Raw genomic sequence first — 16909 nt, 5'->3', positions numbered from 1 at the left:
AACGCAAAGAAATAGAAAGTTATAGTGTTCGTTATTTTATTTGCAAAAAAGTTTTTATTTATCTTTCCTTCTATTTTATCAAAAAAATGTTGTCGCGACATTTTTGATTCTTGAGTTGTGTTTATCTAATGATTAGCTATCAATATAATATCCCTACCTTATAAAATGTGAAACTAAAACTAGTTTTTTAAGTTTCTACATAGATAACGAAGTAATTTTTCGTAATTAAACAAGACTAAACTAATTTGTATATCAAATATCGGTGCTGGTTGAATTTAAGAAAACTGTATAGATTTTTAGCAAAGTTTTAAAATAAAAAAAAGTAGAAAAAAAATCTGTCAAACAATTTTCATTATCAACGTGTTGTCATCTGTCAAATTGTCAAAATATGCAAGTGACACGTAACTTTATATAATTAAATTACCTATTTATGACCTCCAAATGTGTGAAAACGTGAAAATTTTCCCATGCACCGGTCAATAATATAGTATACAACATGTCAGATAAAAGTTTCGGTGATCACGCTTACAGGAACATAGTAAAAAACCCGCTTCTCTCAACTGCCGTGACGGGCCTCTCCATTGAAGACTTGACGCATAATGCTGTTTTAGTTCCCGTAGCCCCTAACCAGGGCCAGATCACGAGATCAGGTGAGTACTATTATTTATTTTCGTCGTTATTGCACGTTTTACGCACGTTTTTTGTGACGTACAACAGCAAAACAAGCCAAAATTATCGACATAGTTTTTACGGTAGTCAATGTCATATTTCGCGTTTTACACACAAACTCTTGGCAAATATATGTTTTATAGTACTCGGGAGTGTGCAAAAAGGTTAATGTGACTAATTAATTGCGTGGAAACAGTTGAAAAAGTGTTAAATTTGTGCGAAATTTACGTGTTTTGTTGTGGAACCTAGAAGTGCGTGCAATGTCCTCCTTTCTGTACAAATCTTATAAAAACGCGCCATTTGAGAATGGATTTACACCTAAAATGCAGTTTTCTTTTGGTACTGAGCTTAAAAAGGTGGAAAAACGCATAGATGCTATGCTTGTGAGTAAATAATGCAGTTGTCTCTGGTTTTAAGCAAAGAGTTTACATAACTTTATTATTTGTTTTATGTTGCTTTATCAATATTTTTGTTTTCTTTAAATTTGGTGATAAAAAAGCTTTAATAGTGATTTAAACTATTAAACTATATGTTATATGTGTGATGTTTACAAAACATTTAATGCTCCACTTTTTTCATATACCCTACATTGTAACAAAAATTTACATTATACCATGCATAGTAAATAAACTGTTTTAGGATAACTATTTACTTATAGTTATCCTATAATATCATTAAAAGAAGTAATCTTTTAGATGACACTAACAACTAGGGCTTTTATATTTTCATATCCTTAAAAGATTGCAATTACTGCTGACTTGAACTTTTAACATTATCATGTTAAATTGTATTTTTCATGTATAGACTACTCATAACAATTAAAGAAAAAACAACATATTTACCATTAAACAAATTAAAATAATCCTACTGTGGTTAATTTATCTGCCTCACTGTCGACCAAATGTGTCTAAAGCTGAACGGCAATGCTGATTTTATGTTAAATGCATTAACACCTAGCAAATGATAACCTATATAGAAAAAATAAATTAAAATCCAATTTTAATTTAGCTGGCGTCTGACTAATTAGTAATTGCAAAACAGAATTTTGCTCCCATTAAATTTGTTAGGGTCGTACCAAGTGACGTTCTTTGCTCTCGTTCTACTAGTTAGCGTGATTTTAGGTTTGTATGTTAGGCTACATCATCTTATATTTAAAAATGAATCACCAAATGTGTTGCCAAACCCGGGAAAGGTATTTATGAAGTGAAAAATAAAAAAAATTGAGAGCAAAAATGCATAGGTCAGCTCGTTATTTAAATTGAAAAGGCAGTGCTCAACGTTGGTTACAATGGAGTGAAACTACTTGCGGTAATAGTTTTTCCATAAAGCAATCTTTATTTACTCAAGAGAAGTGACTCAGTAACTTCCTCAATTCAATTGAGTTCTATTAATATCATGTCCCCTCATGACTGTGTCCCTTTGTAAATTGCTTCAGACTCGTACAGTTACGGGCAACAATATGATAATGATTTGTCTGATGAGCATGAGTACCTGATCTGAGCCTGGTTGTGGAAATTTGAGGACAGTCTTTTATTAATGTGACAGAGTGTAAGAAGAATACCACATATTGGTAGAATGTTTCCAGTATAAGGTCTTCAGAAGACATGTTCTGGCTTCTGAAAACATAGAACACTTTAATGATGCTGGTGTTATAGTACTAGCCTTACCGCCATAAGTTTTTGTTGTTGTTTTTGCTAATTATGTTAGAACTATGGGGGTTATATGTACAGATTTGTATCATCTCCCTTAAAATCTATACTAATATTATAAAGCTGAAGAGTTTGTTTGTTTGTTTGAACGCGCTAATCTCAGGAACTACTGGTCCGATTTGAAATTCTTTCAGCGTTAGATAGCCCATTTATCGAGGAAGGCTATAGGCTATAATAACCTCAGGCTACGGTCATTAGGAGCGGAGTAGCAACGAAAAATATTACAAAAACGGGGTAAATTTTGACCCATTCTCTTAGGTGACGCAAGCGAAGTTGCGCGGGTCAGCTAGTAAGGAATAAAAAGGCCAAGTGACGTTGTTTGTGCCTACCTTTATGGCAAAAAGGCGTGATATGTATGTATATATTATCTGCAATAGATGTATTCAGGCCAATGATGATGATGAGTATGTATGCATTTCGAAGTATTTGAGTATGTTTATTAGTTGTCTTGTGACAGTACAAGCTCTGCTTAGTTTGGAATCAAATGACCGTGTGTGAGTTGTCCAATGATATTCCTGCTAAAGTTAAAATAAAAAACATTCAAATTTCATATTATTTATTCATAAAAATATTTTATTTCTTTACAAAATATGGCTCTTTTCGTATAAGACTAAAATTATATAAAATTTAAGATTTATTGTACTACCCGTATTAGTAGAAAATACTTAAATACTTTTTTTATTGTAGGGTGAAAGTATTTTTCGACATAAAACTTACTTCAGTAGACAACAAGGTTCTTTCTTTTTTAGGGTTCCAAAGGATAAAACGGGACCTTATTACTAAGCCTCCGCTGTCTGTCTGTCTCCAGGCTGTATCTCATAAACCGTGATAGCTAGAAAGCTGAAATTTTCACAAATGGTGTGCCCGCTTAGGCACGGAGACGCTAAGTTCACATGCGGTCATCCATCTATGGAATGACCGCGCTAAGGTTTGCTTAACCCACAGATCGTTTACCGACCGGTGAGCGCACTTGGCTATTACGCCATGGGAAATTTGGTATCCATTGGCATTTCTATTGGGATTAATCTAGTATTACCACTTTTTATGACTGGCATGGATATTGGAAATAGTATCTTTATTAATAATGCAAATTTTCACCCTACATGTTATTCTTAAAACATAAAATCTAAGATAAATAAACGTTTTATTTTAAATATTAATATTAATAAATCGAGACTTTTTACCAGTCTCTCATATTGTCTTTACGTCCCATTATTGGGCTAAATCTTATATTAAAACATTACGCTCTTGAGAGCATAAATAAAGGTGTGTTTCACCGCGATATTATTAGTTAAATAACACTTTACGGGTCTATTTTTAAAGTTATTGTATTTCGTAAATCGTACTTGCTGCATGATTTCAAGTAGCGGGAAAGATGTTCGCTATACAGATTTTAAATACACCACATCTATACTAATATTATAAAGCTGAAGAGTTTGTTTGTTTGTTTGAACGCGCTAATCTCAGGAACTACTGGTCCGATTTGAAAAATTCTTCTACTGTTAGATAGCCCATTTATTGAGGAAGGCTTTGGGCCATATATCATCAAGCTCCGACCAATAGGAGCAGAACACCAGTAAAAAATGTTACAAGAACGGGGAAAATTACCCATTCTCTCTAATGTGACGCAAGCGAAGTTGCGCGGGTCAGCTAGTACGATATATAGGAAGCGAAAATAGCCACCTTTACATACATACTCTATCGCACGTTCTTAGGAGCGTACAGTATTACGCGCGGGAAAGCAGCGCGCTCTTCGAGAGCGATTTTCTTCGCGGGCTTGACAGATGAGCGCGGCGCGGTGTCTTTCCTTTCCCCTTACAATCGTGCTCTATCACGCGCGATTGTTGTTGCATGCGCGATAGAGTGTGTGTGTAAAGGTGGCTATTGATAGTCACACATTTTCGCCTCCTAGGGATATTAGCCGTCGTATTCAAATCAGTATATTAAACAACATTTTCCCCCTTCATAAAATAATATCTAGGTAAATGATTAGTAATTACATTCTTAAATGTTAGTATACCTGACACATTTTTGGAAATAGGCATACGGCGACTGTATGTGTTAAATTGAACAGTAAAGTAACCAACTCCTCTCACTGGTCGTGTCGGTTATCCGTCCCACCAAACTATGAGAGTGATGGAATAGAGAGTGTACCTGTGTATTGTGCACACACTTGGACACTATAAACAAAGTCCTGCACAGATGGCCAGTTTCAATGAAACTGACCGCCGTAGCCGTATATCGGCTAGGAGGACATTATTATTAAAGTAACCAAATTGTATCAATTAAAAATGTGTAGAATTCCCAAATTTGGTACAGAACATGCGGCGAGTACGATCCTTTGTAAGTTGCTATGTAGCAAAATGCTGCTAATATTAATTGACTGAAATAATTGAGGGGAATGGAACGTGAACTTATGATCTTAGAGTAGTCAAGTACTAGTGGAATAAGCACATAAATTTAGCGCGCTCGCAAGTGGGGATACCAGATCCAGGTTCAGTCCCTGGACATTGCTGGGGTCACGAACGAAATCAGAGTTTTAGTCTCTAGTCTGAGACTATTATACTAAGAAGGAATTAGGCAACATTACATGAAAAAACAACATTTTTAGTTTGATTTTTGCAGACGTAGTAACTTTATGAAAAAGCTTGTGTGTATAATATTATAATGCAACGGGTCTTATACGCGATTGAAAATTTAAAGGTTAGGATACCTTATTTGCTGCCCGACGTTTCGATCGCATTACATCGACCGTGGTCACGAGCTGACTCAGTCAGTCAGATCGAAACGTCGGGCAGCAAATAAGGTATCCTAACCTTTAAATTTTCAATCGTGTATAAGACCCGTTGCATTATAATATTATGTATACTAGTCGCGAGAGTTTAAAAACGTTAAGCTTGTGTGTTTTCGTTCCGCGCCAGCTAAGCAAAATTACTGGACACGGGACGACACGCAAATTTCCGGGACAATCCCGGAAATCTGGGCTATCTGGCAACCTTACCTATAGGTCAGTTCACATTACACGAATTTGTGTTCCACTCAAGCTCGGCTCCTATAGTGAGAACCCACCTTTACAAACACGCTTCCAACATTATATGAACACGTTTTGTAAAAATTCTTGAAACAAAATTCTCGCTTATTAACTTTACGTCGAACTAACGCCATCTAGCGACAGTCCCCGTAAATTTTGGCAACATCTAGCCAAACTACCATGGCATATTTTTTATTGATATTCTAGCGATATTTAAAACTTAAATTATTGTTAATTTATTATTTAAATTAATACTAAGGGTAACTTATTTTCAAAAATCACTTGATTTAACATTTTTTTTTCATCACATAAGTTACGATTTCACGATTTGTTTAAACTTTATTTAGACTGATTTTTGAAAGGGTATACTGTAGTTCAAAGTAATTGATAAATTTATTTCAACAGTAAAGAGCATTTACTTGAATTCTTGAACATTTATAACACAGTTCCACAACACAGTTACCTGGGTTATAACACGATACCTTTTGGTAAGACTGATTGTCAGACTTTCAAGCTTCTGACTACTGACTGTTAAAGATCCTGAAAATGACAGCCGGGGCGAATTAACGTGCCATCCGAAACTTGTAAAATCTGGGTACGTATAATATATGGTCACCCATCCACCGACCAACCTCGGTAAGCGTCGCTTAACCTGACGAGCTCCTCAAATCGCGCCTGCGAGTAGTACTATGAGAATATCTGGGGGCACGGAAGTGCCCCCGCAAGTCGAGCAAAAAAAAAGCGGCACGGCCGTAACATCCTTTTCTCGAAGCAATTCGGGCTGTTTTTGACACCCCTATAATTTCGTTGTGGATAAAACAAGAAGCCTGGATTTTCAGCCACTAATCAGTCATTGTATAAACACGGTATATTTAAAATTTCAGTCAATTTGAACCAGTAGTTTAAGAATGACAACTTGTTAAAATTTTGAATTTTGTCACTCACTGATTCACTGACTCACTGACTCACCGATCATCAAAAGTCTAAGGTACTTCTAGCAGACTTACAAGCTTAAAATTTAGAATACAAATAGGGTTTAGTGTCTTAATCATGGGAAAAATTTAATATTTTCTAATTTCGGTCCAGTTTTCTAAATACACCAACTGCAACAATAACTTTGTAATCTCATATAAATGTATAAGATTACAAGGTTACATTTGCAGTTAATGAATTATTATTACTGTAGAAAATAAAATAAATAGGTGTAAATAGATACCTACTATATGAGGCATAACGGGAGAGGGTATAGGGTGGGTAAGGGTGTTTAGGCCATGAAACTGAACCACATTCCCATAGGAAAATATGTTGAATTATGAAAAAAAAACGTCTTTCCATACAAATTGAACTTATGTTCGCTCTACAAAAAGAAGTGAGATGCCATCAAAAACATTCTGTAAAAACCTCAAGTCTCGCCGTAAAAAGTTGTGAGATCTATATAATACCAAGTCGATTAATCTATTTAGTCTCTACTTAAAGGACCTTCTGTCTTAAGTTATTACGTATGTTATTATCATGCCAATTTTTAAAAAAATACCTTTAAAACAAATAGATCGACTTGGTCATCGCAAGAAAACACAAATTCGCCAGTAACATTTCAGGAGCATTAACTTCTCGTCGTGCTGTGTAGTGTGATACATACTAATAATCAAATCTTGCGATGGCCAGGTCGGTCTATTTGTTTTAAATGTATTTTTTTAAAAATTGGCATGATAATAACATACGTAATAACTTAAGACAGAAGGTCCTTTAAGTAGAGACTAAATAGATTAATCGACTTGGTATTATATAGATCTCACAACTTTTTACGGCGAGACTTGAGGTTTTTACAGAATGTTTTTGATGGCATTTAATATTCTTATACCATATTTTAACGAAATATGATGACTTTGCTCTCCAAAATTTAGTTCAACTGAATTTGAACTACTTTATACCCTTTCTCTATATATTCTATTTGACAAGAGCTAATAAAATCTATAAATGTTGGATCTATAGACTTAGGAGCGTGAAATAGTACTTGCGGAGTGGGTTAAAATTCTTTTTATCCCGGGAAATCTACGCGAACGACGTCGCGGGCTGCAACTATACTCGGGCCATTTCAAACGTGTTCACTGCGTCATGTCATTATATCGGAGTCTCTCGCTCACTACACATTGTCACATTACTATGATTCTTTTGATTATGCCGTAGTGAGCACGATTGTAACGACCTGATTATAGTAGTTAGTAGCCACCTTTACACACACCGTATCGCACGTTCTTAGTATCGTACAGTATAACGCGCGGGAAAGCAGCGCGCTCTTCGAGAGCCATTTTCTTCGCGGACTTGACAGATGAGCGCGGCGCGTGGTCTTTCCTTTCCCCTTACACATCCTTTATAAGCGCGCTCTTTCACGCGCGATTGTTGTTTCATGCGCGATAGAGTGTGTGTAAAGGCACCTATTGTCACATTACTATGATTCTTTTGATTATGACGTAGTTCGCACTTTTGTAACGGCCTGAGTATAATTAATGAAAAAATACGACTTGTAGAGTGGGTTAAAATACTTTGTGCCTAAAAAAATCTATGCGGACGCAGTCGCGGGCTGTAACTAGTAGTTTAATAGAACATTTATCAGCTCTTGTCAAGCAGTTTTAAAACACTGTTTAATAACATTAACTCCTAGTGTTATATGTGGGTAGTTCGCGCGATTCCCTTCGTTTCTTCACGCACCAGTATATGAGGAAAATGAGCAGGACTATTAGTGCGATGGCTAGGAATACTCCCAGGACTATCGCTGCTATGGCCGCTTCAGTTAGGTACCCTGGAAGAGAAGGTGGTTTTTAGTTTGGAGTAAATTTTAGAATAAGTCTTTCTGATGTTGTTTGTTTGTCGTATGGTTAGTGGTCAACCTAGTATCAGAGTAGTTCAAGCCCGAAGTCCTTTGACGTGGCTTAACGACTGTTACCTTAATTGACAACAACAGGGACCGACGTTTTACGCGCCCTCCGAAGCACGGAGACGCCCAGCTCAAATACCACTATGCGGTCACCCATCTATAGAATGACCGCGCCTAGGTTTGCTTAACCCACAGATCGTTTACCGACCTGTGAGCGCAACTGGCTACGGGCGCCTCAAAATAATTTGATAGAGTTAAAGGCGATGTTTACTAGTACTTACTAAGATATTTTTACTTCCATAATATCTTTATATTACTATTTCTTAACATCCTTAATATTTCAATTGATTGATTCACGGAAACCAAAGTCAAAAGTCGTAAGTTTATGATATACGAGTATTTCTTTCGACTAGTAAAATATTAATACTACTTTAAGACTAAGTTCAAATGTTTTAGCGTCTTTTTCAGTCCATGCTCGGACCTTTTAGTTGCGTGTTATGATTCCATCTCCATCATAAGTCACAATTGGCTGCAACATCAACTGAAAATTTTAGCTTTTCATATCCGAATTCCCCAACCAGTACTTCCTCAAAGAAACTCTTCATTCCCTTACCAGAAATATCAATGATATAGCTATTAGCGTTCCCGTTGGCGTCCACCGCGTTGAGGAGTACCCTCGGAGCGCAGCACGTGGCCCTGTAGGTCGCTGTCACCTCCTGCCTCGTGCCCGAAATGAACTCGCCGTTGTAGAGGAGGCCGATCGGTGATGATGATAGACGGAGTAGACCTGGGGAAAGACAGGAATCAGTTGCTTAAACAATGGTTTAAGCCGCAACAACCGTAGCGCCGCGTGTGCTCAAAGTTGCCCAAAAGTTTTGAAAGATTATAAAATTTAACTTTGAATGCATAATTTAAATAAAAAACAAGTAGTAATAACAAAACAAGATATTAGGTTCATATATATTCAATCAATAGCACATCTATTCAGGATTTAATTGCGAAAAACGGATTAAAAAAAGCCTTAATTTGTGATCACAGCATCAAAAACTACGAGCGTAAATCGCTTTCTTAAAAAACACACAAAATGGCCAAAATCTCAAAAACTATGATACTTGTGCCAGAGATACATTTTAATTTTTAGATCAGTCGGGAAGTCGCCCATCCGCTGGTAAAGGATTATCCATTATTTACGCCACATCCTGTATATTTAGATGTATATAAGTATGATTTTCAGTTAAAATCCGATCTCTGAGTGTCATTAATGCTAGTAACTTCTTACCTGATATTCCATCCCGAGCTATAATCGTAGCAGACCAGGCGTGCTGCGCGCAGTCATCCCCAGTCCTGCCCAGACAGGTTCCTTGGAAGGTGTGCCTCACTTCTGGCGCCCACACGTCTGTGGTGTCCCCAGGGTTGGTGACGTACACGTACGCTGACATTGAGATCTGTTCGTTGCCTGAAAGAAAATATATGAAAAGTTAGGATCTTGTACTTAACTACAGTCAACCTGGGTAACTTTGAATCATTTGGGTAACATTGAACGTGGGAATTTAAACTAGTTTCTATTATTTTTTCATATGAAACCAACACAATTGATAAAAGTTTGCAAACCTAAAATAAACCTTTATCAATTGTGTTGGTTTCATATGAAAAAAAATCGAACTAGTTGACTGTACTTAATTTTTTTTTAATAGACAGCTCCCGCAATACGAATTGTTCTTGTGTCGCGGTTTAGGTCGCCACGCCACTACCATTGCGTCGGGAGGTCGTGAGTTCGATTCCCACACGGGCCTAATATGGCCAGATCGATCTATTTGTTTTAAACGTAAAATATTTTTAATATTGGCATGATAATAACTTATGTAATAACTTAAGACGGAAGGTCCTTTAAGTAGAGACTAAATAGATTAATCGTCTTGGTATTACATAGATCTCACTACTTTTTACGGCAGAGAGACTGAGCTGCGGGACTTGGGGGGTTTTACATAATGTTTTTGTTGGCATAGTTCTTACCATAAGCAGTAAATGTGATAAGATCTCTAGCTCCAGGTTGTACTGTGGAAGGTATCGTGATGCTCACAATCACGTTCACTGTCTGTCCCGGCGCTATGTTTTGTCTGAAAATACAAATATATTCTATGCAAATGTAAATAATTTGAGCGTCTTCTTCTTGTCGCTATCGATCAGAGTGAAATTAAATAATCACGTTTGTGTATGCCTTGTATATTATACCCCTTAAATATTTATTATTACCCGATCCCTCGGGAACTCTGGGATAAAAAGCTTATGTGTTATTCTGGATCTTCAGCTTCCAATATACCAAATTTCATCGCAATCGGTTCAGTAGTATTTGCGTGAAAGAGTAACAAACATCCATACATTTTCACAAACTTTCGCATTTATAATATTAGTAGGATTTTATTCTGGTTTTTAGCATTTATTCTAATAGTAGTTAAGAATTCCACCATCTGTTTAAATTTTGGAGTGTCTAACTGTCACGGTTCACGAGAGAGAGCCTGGTGACAGACAGACTGTGAAGTCTCAGTAATAGGATCCCATTTTTACCCTTTAGATACGTGACACATAGAAACAGCATTATTTCTCTGCCTACCCCTATGGGACGAAGGCGTGATTTTATGTATGTATGTAGGTACTTACGCTCCCGGTGTGATGCCAGATAAAAACCGTAGTTCACCAACAGCACCGAAAGTACATCTCACTGTCTGTTCTCTGTAGTTCGTCACTTCGAAATGTAGCTGAAAAAATTAACATAAATAGTTTAATTTTCATTTATTAGGTCGGAGGATAAGTCTTTTCGCATTATAGTATGTATGAACTTGTAATAAAATCTCTTTGGCTTCAAGAATCAGAAATGAGTACACGGTTCATTAGGTTTCTTTCAGTGAGCTCGTGAGGTACCCAAATATCGAGCTTTTTTGTGTAGAGAAAAGATTTTATTACAAGTTCATACATACTATAATGCGAAAAGACTTTTTCCCCGACCTAATATATAGTGCGTGTGCGCATTGGACACTATTACTCGAGCTATTACAAATATACGAACCTTTAATACGTTATTTTTATGTCCTCTCGCTCGCACTTACATGTCTTATGGTTAACTAAGACGTACTTCGCACGTTTGTTATGACCCGTTACGTGCAGTATACTATTTTTGTTAAATTGGTTGATTTGAATATAATATAATGGCTTAAAAGGAGTACCTTACCTGTAAATTGTCACCAGGAGATCCATATAGTTTTGATGCCAGTCCTATTTGTAGAGAAGTTAGTAATGATCCTTGTTGATTCACCACCTGTAATCAGAATAAGACATGTTAAATAATCGATAGATAGGCACTCATAGTCTGTGTAATCAGTGAAAGACCCATGAGGTAAATTTTGAGGCCCTCATAGCTAATTACGCTCACCGGTCGGAAAAAGATCTGTAATATAAATTTAACCCATTAATGTCCCACTGCTGGGCAAGGGTCTCCTCCCAAATGAGGGGGAGGGGTTAGGCCTTGAGTCCACCACGATAGGCAAGTGCGGGTTGATCAGTGGGTTTATCAAAAGATTTGTAGTATTTGAGTTGAGTGTCTTCATGCTGATGTTGCGGAGGACACTTAAAGTTGGTCTCTGTTGTCCCAAATTGACAACAGAGACCAACTTTAAGTGTCCCTTGCTAAATCATGTTCTACAGGCTTGAACAACTTCGTTAAACACTTACCATCCACCAGACATCATTATTGACGGTAAAACCATGTGCCAAATAACTCTTGTAAAATAAATTTAACCCACTCTCACTGCTAGGCAAGGATTTCCTTCCTGAATGAGAGAGGGGTTAGGCCACGACGTTAGTGTCCACCACGCTGACCTTAAGCAAAGGTCTTCTCTCGGAAAAAGGGAGGGTTCTGGACTTGAGACCACCACGCTGACCAAGTGCAGGTCTGGGGCTGTTTAATCTACTGGGAAAATGAGGTTTCCTCACCTGAGCGACTCTGCTGAAAGGCTGCTGACTGTCATTGAACTGCAGCTGACTGTACATCATGGAGTTGAACTCCTCGGCTCGCTCCAGGTCGTTGGTGGAGTCAGGGAACGCGATAGATGCTGATCTTCCCATGCGGACCTCTGGTTGGGTTAGTGGGCCGGTGAGACGGATGAAGGGTTCTCCTGGAAAATGTAAATAGAATATTTAATAAAAATAACTTTAACCCATTAATATCCCATTGCTGGACTAGGGTCTCTACTCGTAATGAGGGAGGGGTTAGGCCTTGAGTCCACCACGCTGGCTAAGTGCGGGTTGGGGACTTTGCATACCCTCAATAAATGTATTAAACAAATTTTAGGCATGCAAGGTTTCCTCAAAATGTTTTTGTACATTTGGTTCTCGCTTTACACGACTATTTATCTAATACAATCTTATCAACATTTTGCGTATAATTTTAAAACACAAACCGGATCAAACTATTACAATAATAATAATATTTAGTCAGTCAGAGAAGAAGCTAAATATTCAATACAACTCTCACCTCTTAAATCTCTGCCGACAATTTTGGAGTACACCTTGGAGCCCTTCACGGGAGGTATCGCGACCTCAGCTACTAGCTCCACTATGGGGTCTACCTCACGACTCTGACCATCGCCAGCCATTGGTTGATAACTGTAATGTAAAATAACATATTTAGTAATTGTCAACTGCCAGTTTCACTTTACATCGTATCGTCCCACTGCTGGGCAAGGGTCTCCTCCCAAAATATAATAATAATAAATAAATCAATATCTTTGGACAACTCACACACGGTATTTGATTCCAAACTAAGCAGAGCTTGTACTATGGTAACCAGATAACTGATAAACATACTTATATACTTCTAAATACATACTTATATATAAAAGGAAAGTAACTAAAGCATGGGAATGGTTCTGAAACCTTAAGACCGCTACGTTACTAAGTGCGGCTTAGGAACTTTGTATTTGTTAAAAAACGTAACATAAGGTTTTTCTGGATATTTTCATGACCTATGTGAATAAGTGAACATTATTTCTAATGTAAAACTATGAAAATTCATTGGCGTGATTGACCGCCGATCCTCCCATATATTCGTAAACTGTTTAAATAAATAAGTCTTCGAGTTTAACATAAAAAATGCATTCTTCTAACACACTTCAAACTTTATTTTAGTTTACAATAAGGTAAGGCAAAGTAAATATGCTAGTAGTCTTACCTGAACGAAAGCTTGGCCAATTCAGTTCCATATTCGTCCACTAGCTGTGATTCCCTCACGCTTGCTACCGGACCGGTCACTCTGAACTTGAGGCTGGCTGTAACAGAAAAACAAATGATTTTAGTTAATTAAGTTGGCTGCCTCCGTGGCGCAGTGGTTTAGGTCACCACGCCGATATCACTGCATCGGGAGGTCGTGGGTTCGATTCCTACACGGAGCAATTATTTGTGCGATCCACAAATAATTGTTTCGGGTGTGGTTGTGCTTTGTGTCCGTTGTTTGTATGTTTGTAAATGTCCCCGCGACACACGAGCAATTCTTAGTGCGGGAGTTGTCTTTAAAAACAAAAAAAATATATATATGTATGTAGCCAGCAACGTAAAACCTCACTAACCCCCGGTTTCTGAGGTACATTTAGCGGTAGTTTATCTATTCAATAGCGTTTGTTTATATGATTTCGCAAGAGAGTACGCAAGGTTGGGTTTAAAAAGCCCCTAAGGGACATTTAAATCAACCCTCAGTACAAGTTAATTGGACTAACACAAAACTGCATTATGTACAAAAACAATAACATATTACGCTTGCATTAGAAATAATAACGTTAATACAATAATGACGCAGGATTTAATAATGATATGAACTTTGGATTATTACGATAGGTATGACTCATACGTTCAAAGTGCTCCAGTGTAAAGATTTTTGCAAGTAACTTTATTAGGGCTGTCTTTAACTATACTCATAATATATTATCTATCTTCTTTTCGTAAATAAAAAGGAATTATCAAAGATCCTTGACAGTCGTTAACAGTAGTCAGAAGCTTGAGTCTGACAACCAGTCTTACTAGGTATCGTGTTATAACCCAGGTAACTGTGTTGTGGAGGTCTAATAGACAGTCGTTCCAAGTCAAATACTGGTATTCAGCTGCATCCGGTGAGACTGGAAGCCGACTCCAACATAGTTTGGAAGAAAGACTAGACTGATGGACAACTCACACAATAACATATTACGTTTGCATTAGAAATAATGACGTTAATTCAGTAATGACGCAGTATTTAATAATAATATGAACTTTGGATTATTACGATAATTTATGACTCATGCGTTCAAAGTTCTCCCGTGTAAAGATTTTTGCAAGTAACTTTATTAGGGCTGTCTTTGACCATTTTTTTGAATTAATATTATAATACTAGCTGACCCGCGCAACTTCACTTGCGTCAAATAAGAGAGAATGGGTCATAATTTTCCCCGTTTTTGAAACATTTTTTACTGGTACTCTACTCCTATTGGTCGTAGCGTGATGATATATAGCCTTATAGCCTTTCTCAATAAATGGGCTATCTAACAATGAAAAATTTTTCAAATCGGACCAGTAGTTCCTGAGATTAGCGCGTTCAAACAAACAAACAAACTCTTCAGCTTTATAATATTAGGATAGATTGATTTGAATGAAATTTAATATGGATATTGCTAAAAAGCTCATAGCCAGTTGCGTCCACCGCTCGGTTAGCGATCAGTGGTTTAAGCAACCGTTGGCGCAGTCATTCTATAGATGGGTGTCCGCATAGTGGTATGTCAAACGAATTAAGCCATGTCAAACGAATCGCAGCTTGAACAACTTTGACACTAGGTTGACCACTAACCATACGATAGATAGATAGAGTAGTGAAATTGTGAAATGTTTGGCGCCGGTAATGGTTTCTGCTTATTGTATTAACTAGCTGACCCGTGCAACTTCGCTTGCGTCCAATAAGAGAGAATGGGTGAAATTTTACCCCGTTTTTGTAACATTAATTACTGGTACTCCGCTCCTTTTGGTCGTAGCGTGATGATATATAGCCTACGTCCTTTCTCGGGTATCAAAATATCTCCATACCAAATTTCATGCAAATTGGTTCAGTAGTTTAGGCGTGATTGAGTAACAGACAGACAGACAGAGTTACTTTCGCATTTATAATATCAGTATGGACGTCTAATTACATACGTCTATTGATCAGTTTACTAGTAAACATGTCTACGTTATATTATCACCATCATTCATCGGAGAAGAGATGATAACCTTTGTATGACCTTCCGTGTTGAACTGACGTAGATAATACAGGGTTGGTGACTAACTATTTATTTATAAATAAATTAATTTAACCCATTAATGTCCCACTGCTGGGCCAGGGTTCTCCAGTAATGAGGGAAGGCCTTGCGTCCACCACGCTGGCCAATTGCGGGTTGGGGACTTTGCATACCTTCAAGAGCTGGTCTAAAGAACTCTTATGCAAGGTTGCATCACGATGTATTGACATATAAATTTTAATAAAACATTTTAAGTGTGGGCAACCCTTATCATTTAGGGGTATGTTGGCCGATTCTCAGACCTGCTCAATATGCTCACAAAATTTCATGAGAATCAGTCAAACCGTTTCAGAGGAGTACGGGAACGAACATTGTGACACGTAAATTTAATATAAATAAATAAATTTAACCCATTAATGTGCCACTGCTGGGCAAGGGTCTCCTCCCGTAATGAGGGAAGGCCTTGAGTCCACCACGCTGGCCAATTGCGGGTTGGGGACTTTGCATACCTTCAAGAGCTGGTCTAAAGAACTCTTATGCAAGGTCGCATCACGATGTTTTGACTAATAAATTTAAAAAAAATGTTAGATGTGGGCAAGGCCTTGAGTCCACCACGCTGGCCAAGTGCGGGTTGGGAACTTTGCATGCCCTCAATTAATGTATTTAACAACTTTTTAGGCATGTAAGGTTTCATCACTATGTTTTCCTTCACCGTTAAAACAAGTGATAATTATTTCTAATACACACATCACTTGGAAAAGTCATTGGTGTGTTGCCTCGGGTTCGAACCGTAGACCACTTGCGTGGGAAGTGCCAATAGGCATTAAGTAATTTTAAGCGTGTGTTAATTTTAAATCATATTTCAACATCTTCATCCATATACGGTGCGTGATGTAAATACCTTATTCAAAATCTAGATTCAAAATAGGCTGTAACTTTAGCCATAAAAATTAGCATGATTGAGAAAATATTTCTTTTTTAGTCGTTTGATGTAATACATAGCATCCCACACCGGTTTAACATGTGAAATTGTAATACACACACACGTACCTACATACATACATACATACATACATACATACATACATACATACATACATACAGACATACATACATACGTACATGCATACATACACACATAAATACATATATACATACATACATACATACATACACACATACATACATATATACATACATACATACGTACAATCACGCTATCTTCCCATACTGGTAGGCAGAGACCAGAGAACGTCACTTGGTACGATCCTTACAAACTTCCGTTGTAATATTTGCACCATATATCAATTGGTCAAAAACTTTACCAAATCGGTGC

The 16909-nt window shown here is 37.3% G+C and overlaps 2 protein-coding genes across 3 annotated transcripts in view; one reads left to right on the top strand and one right to left on the bottom strand.

Annotated features, from left to right (window-relative positions):
* The first annotated feature begins 381 nt into the window (after positions 1–381).
* PAPLA1 (Phosphatidic Acid Phospholipase A1) overlaps positions 382–16909 on the top strand; it is a 108733-nt gene continuing 92205 nt past the window's right edge. The window contains exon 1 of the mRNA XM_076133645.1: positions 382–650. Coding sequence (XP_075989760.1) covers positions 497–650 — 154 coding nt within the window. The 5' untranslated portion in view covers positions 382–496. The remainder of the gene's footprint in view (positions 651–16909) is intronic.
* LOC142985454 (uncharacterized) overlaps positions 2698–16909 on the bottom strand; it is a 57245-nt gene continuing 43033 nt past the window's right edge. For both annotated transcript variants that reach the window (XM_076133643.1, XM_076133644.1), the window contains exons 12-20: positions 13509–13605; positions 12813–12943; positions 12272–12453; positions 11511–11597; positions 10943–11040; positions 10298–10401; positions 9564–9740; positions 8898–9071; positions 2698–8209 (exon numbers count right to left, since the gene is read on the bottom strand). In XM_076133643.1, the coding sequence (XP_075989758.1) occupies positions 8061–8209; positions 8898–9071; positions 9564–9740; positions 10298–10401; positions 10943–11040; positions 11511–11597; positions 12272–12453; positions 12813–12943; positions 13509–13605 (1199 nt within the window). In that variant the 3' untranslated portion in view covers positions 2698–8060. The remainder of the gene's footprint in view (positions 8210–8897; positions 9072–9563; positions 9741–10297; positions 10402–10942; positions 11041–11510; positions 11598–12271; positions 12454–12812; positions 12944–13508; positions 13606–16909) is intronic.

This window comes from Anticarsia gemmatalis, chromosome 30 (genome assembly GCF_050436995.1).
Source record: "Anticarsia gemmatalis isolate Benzon Research Colony breed Stoneville strain chromosome 30, ilAntGemm2 primary, whole genome shotgun sequence".
Classification (NCBI taxonomy): Eukaryota; Metazoa; Arthropoda; class Insecta; order Lepidoptera; family Erebidae; genus Anticarsia; species Anticarsia gemmatalis.
Note: the sequence above shows the minus strand (reverse complement) of the source record. Positions and strands in the feature narration are given on the sequence as shown.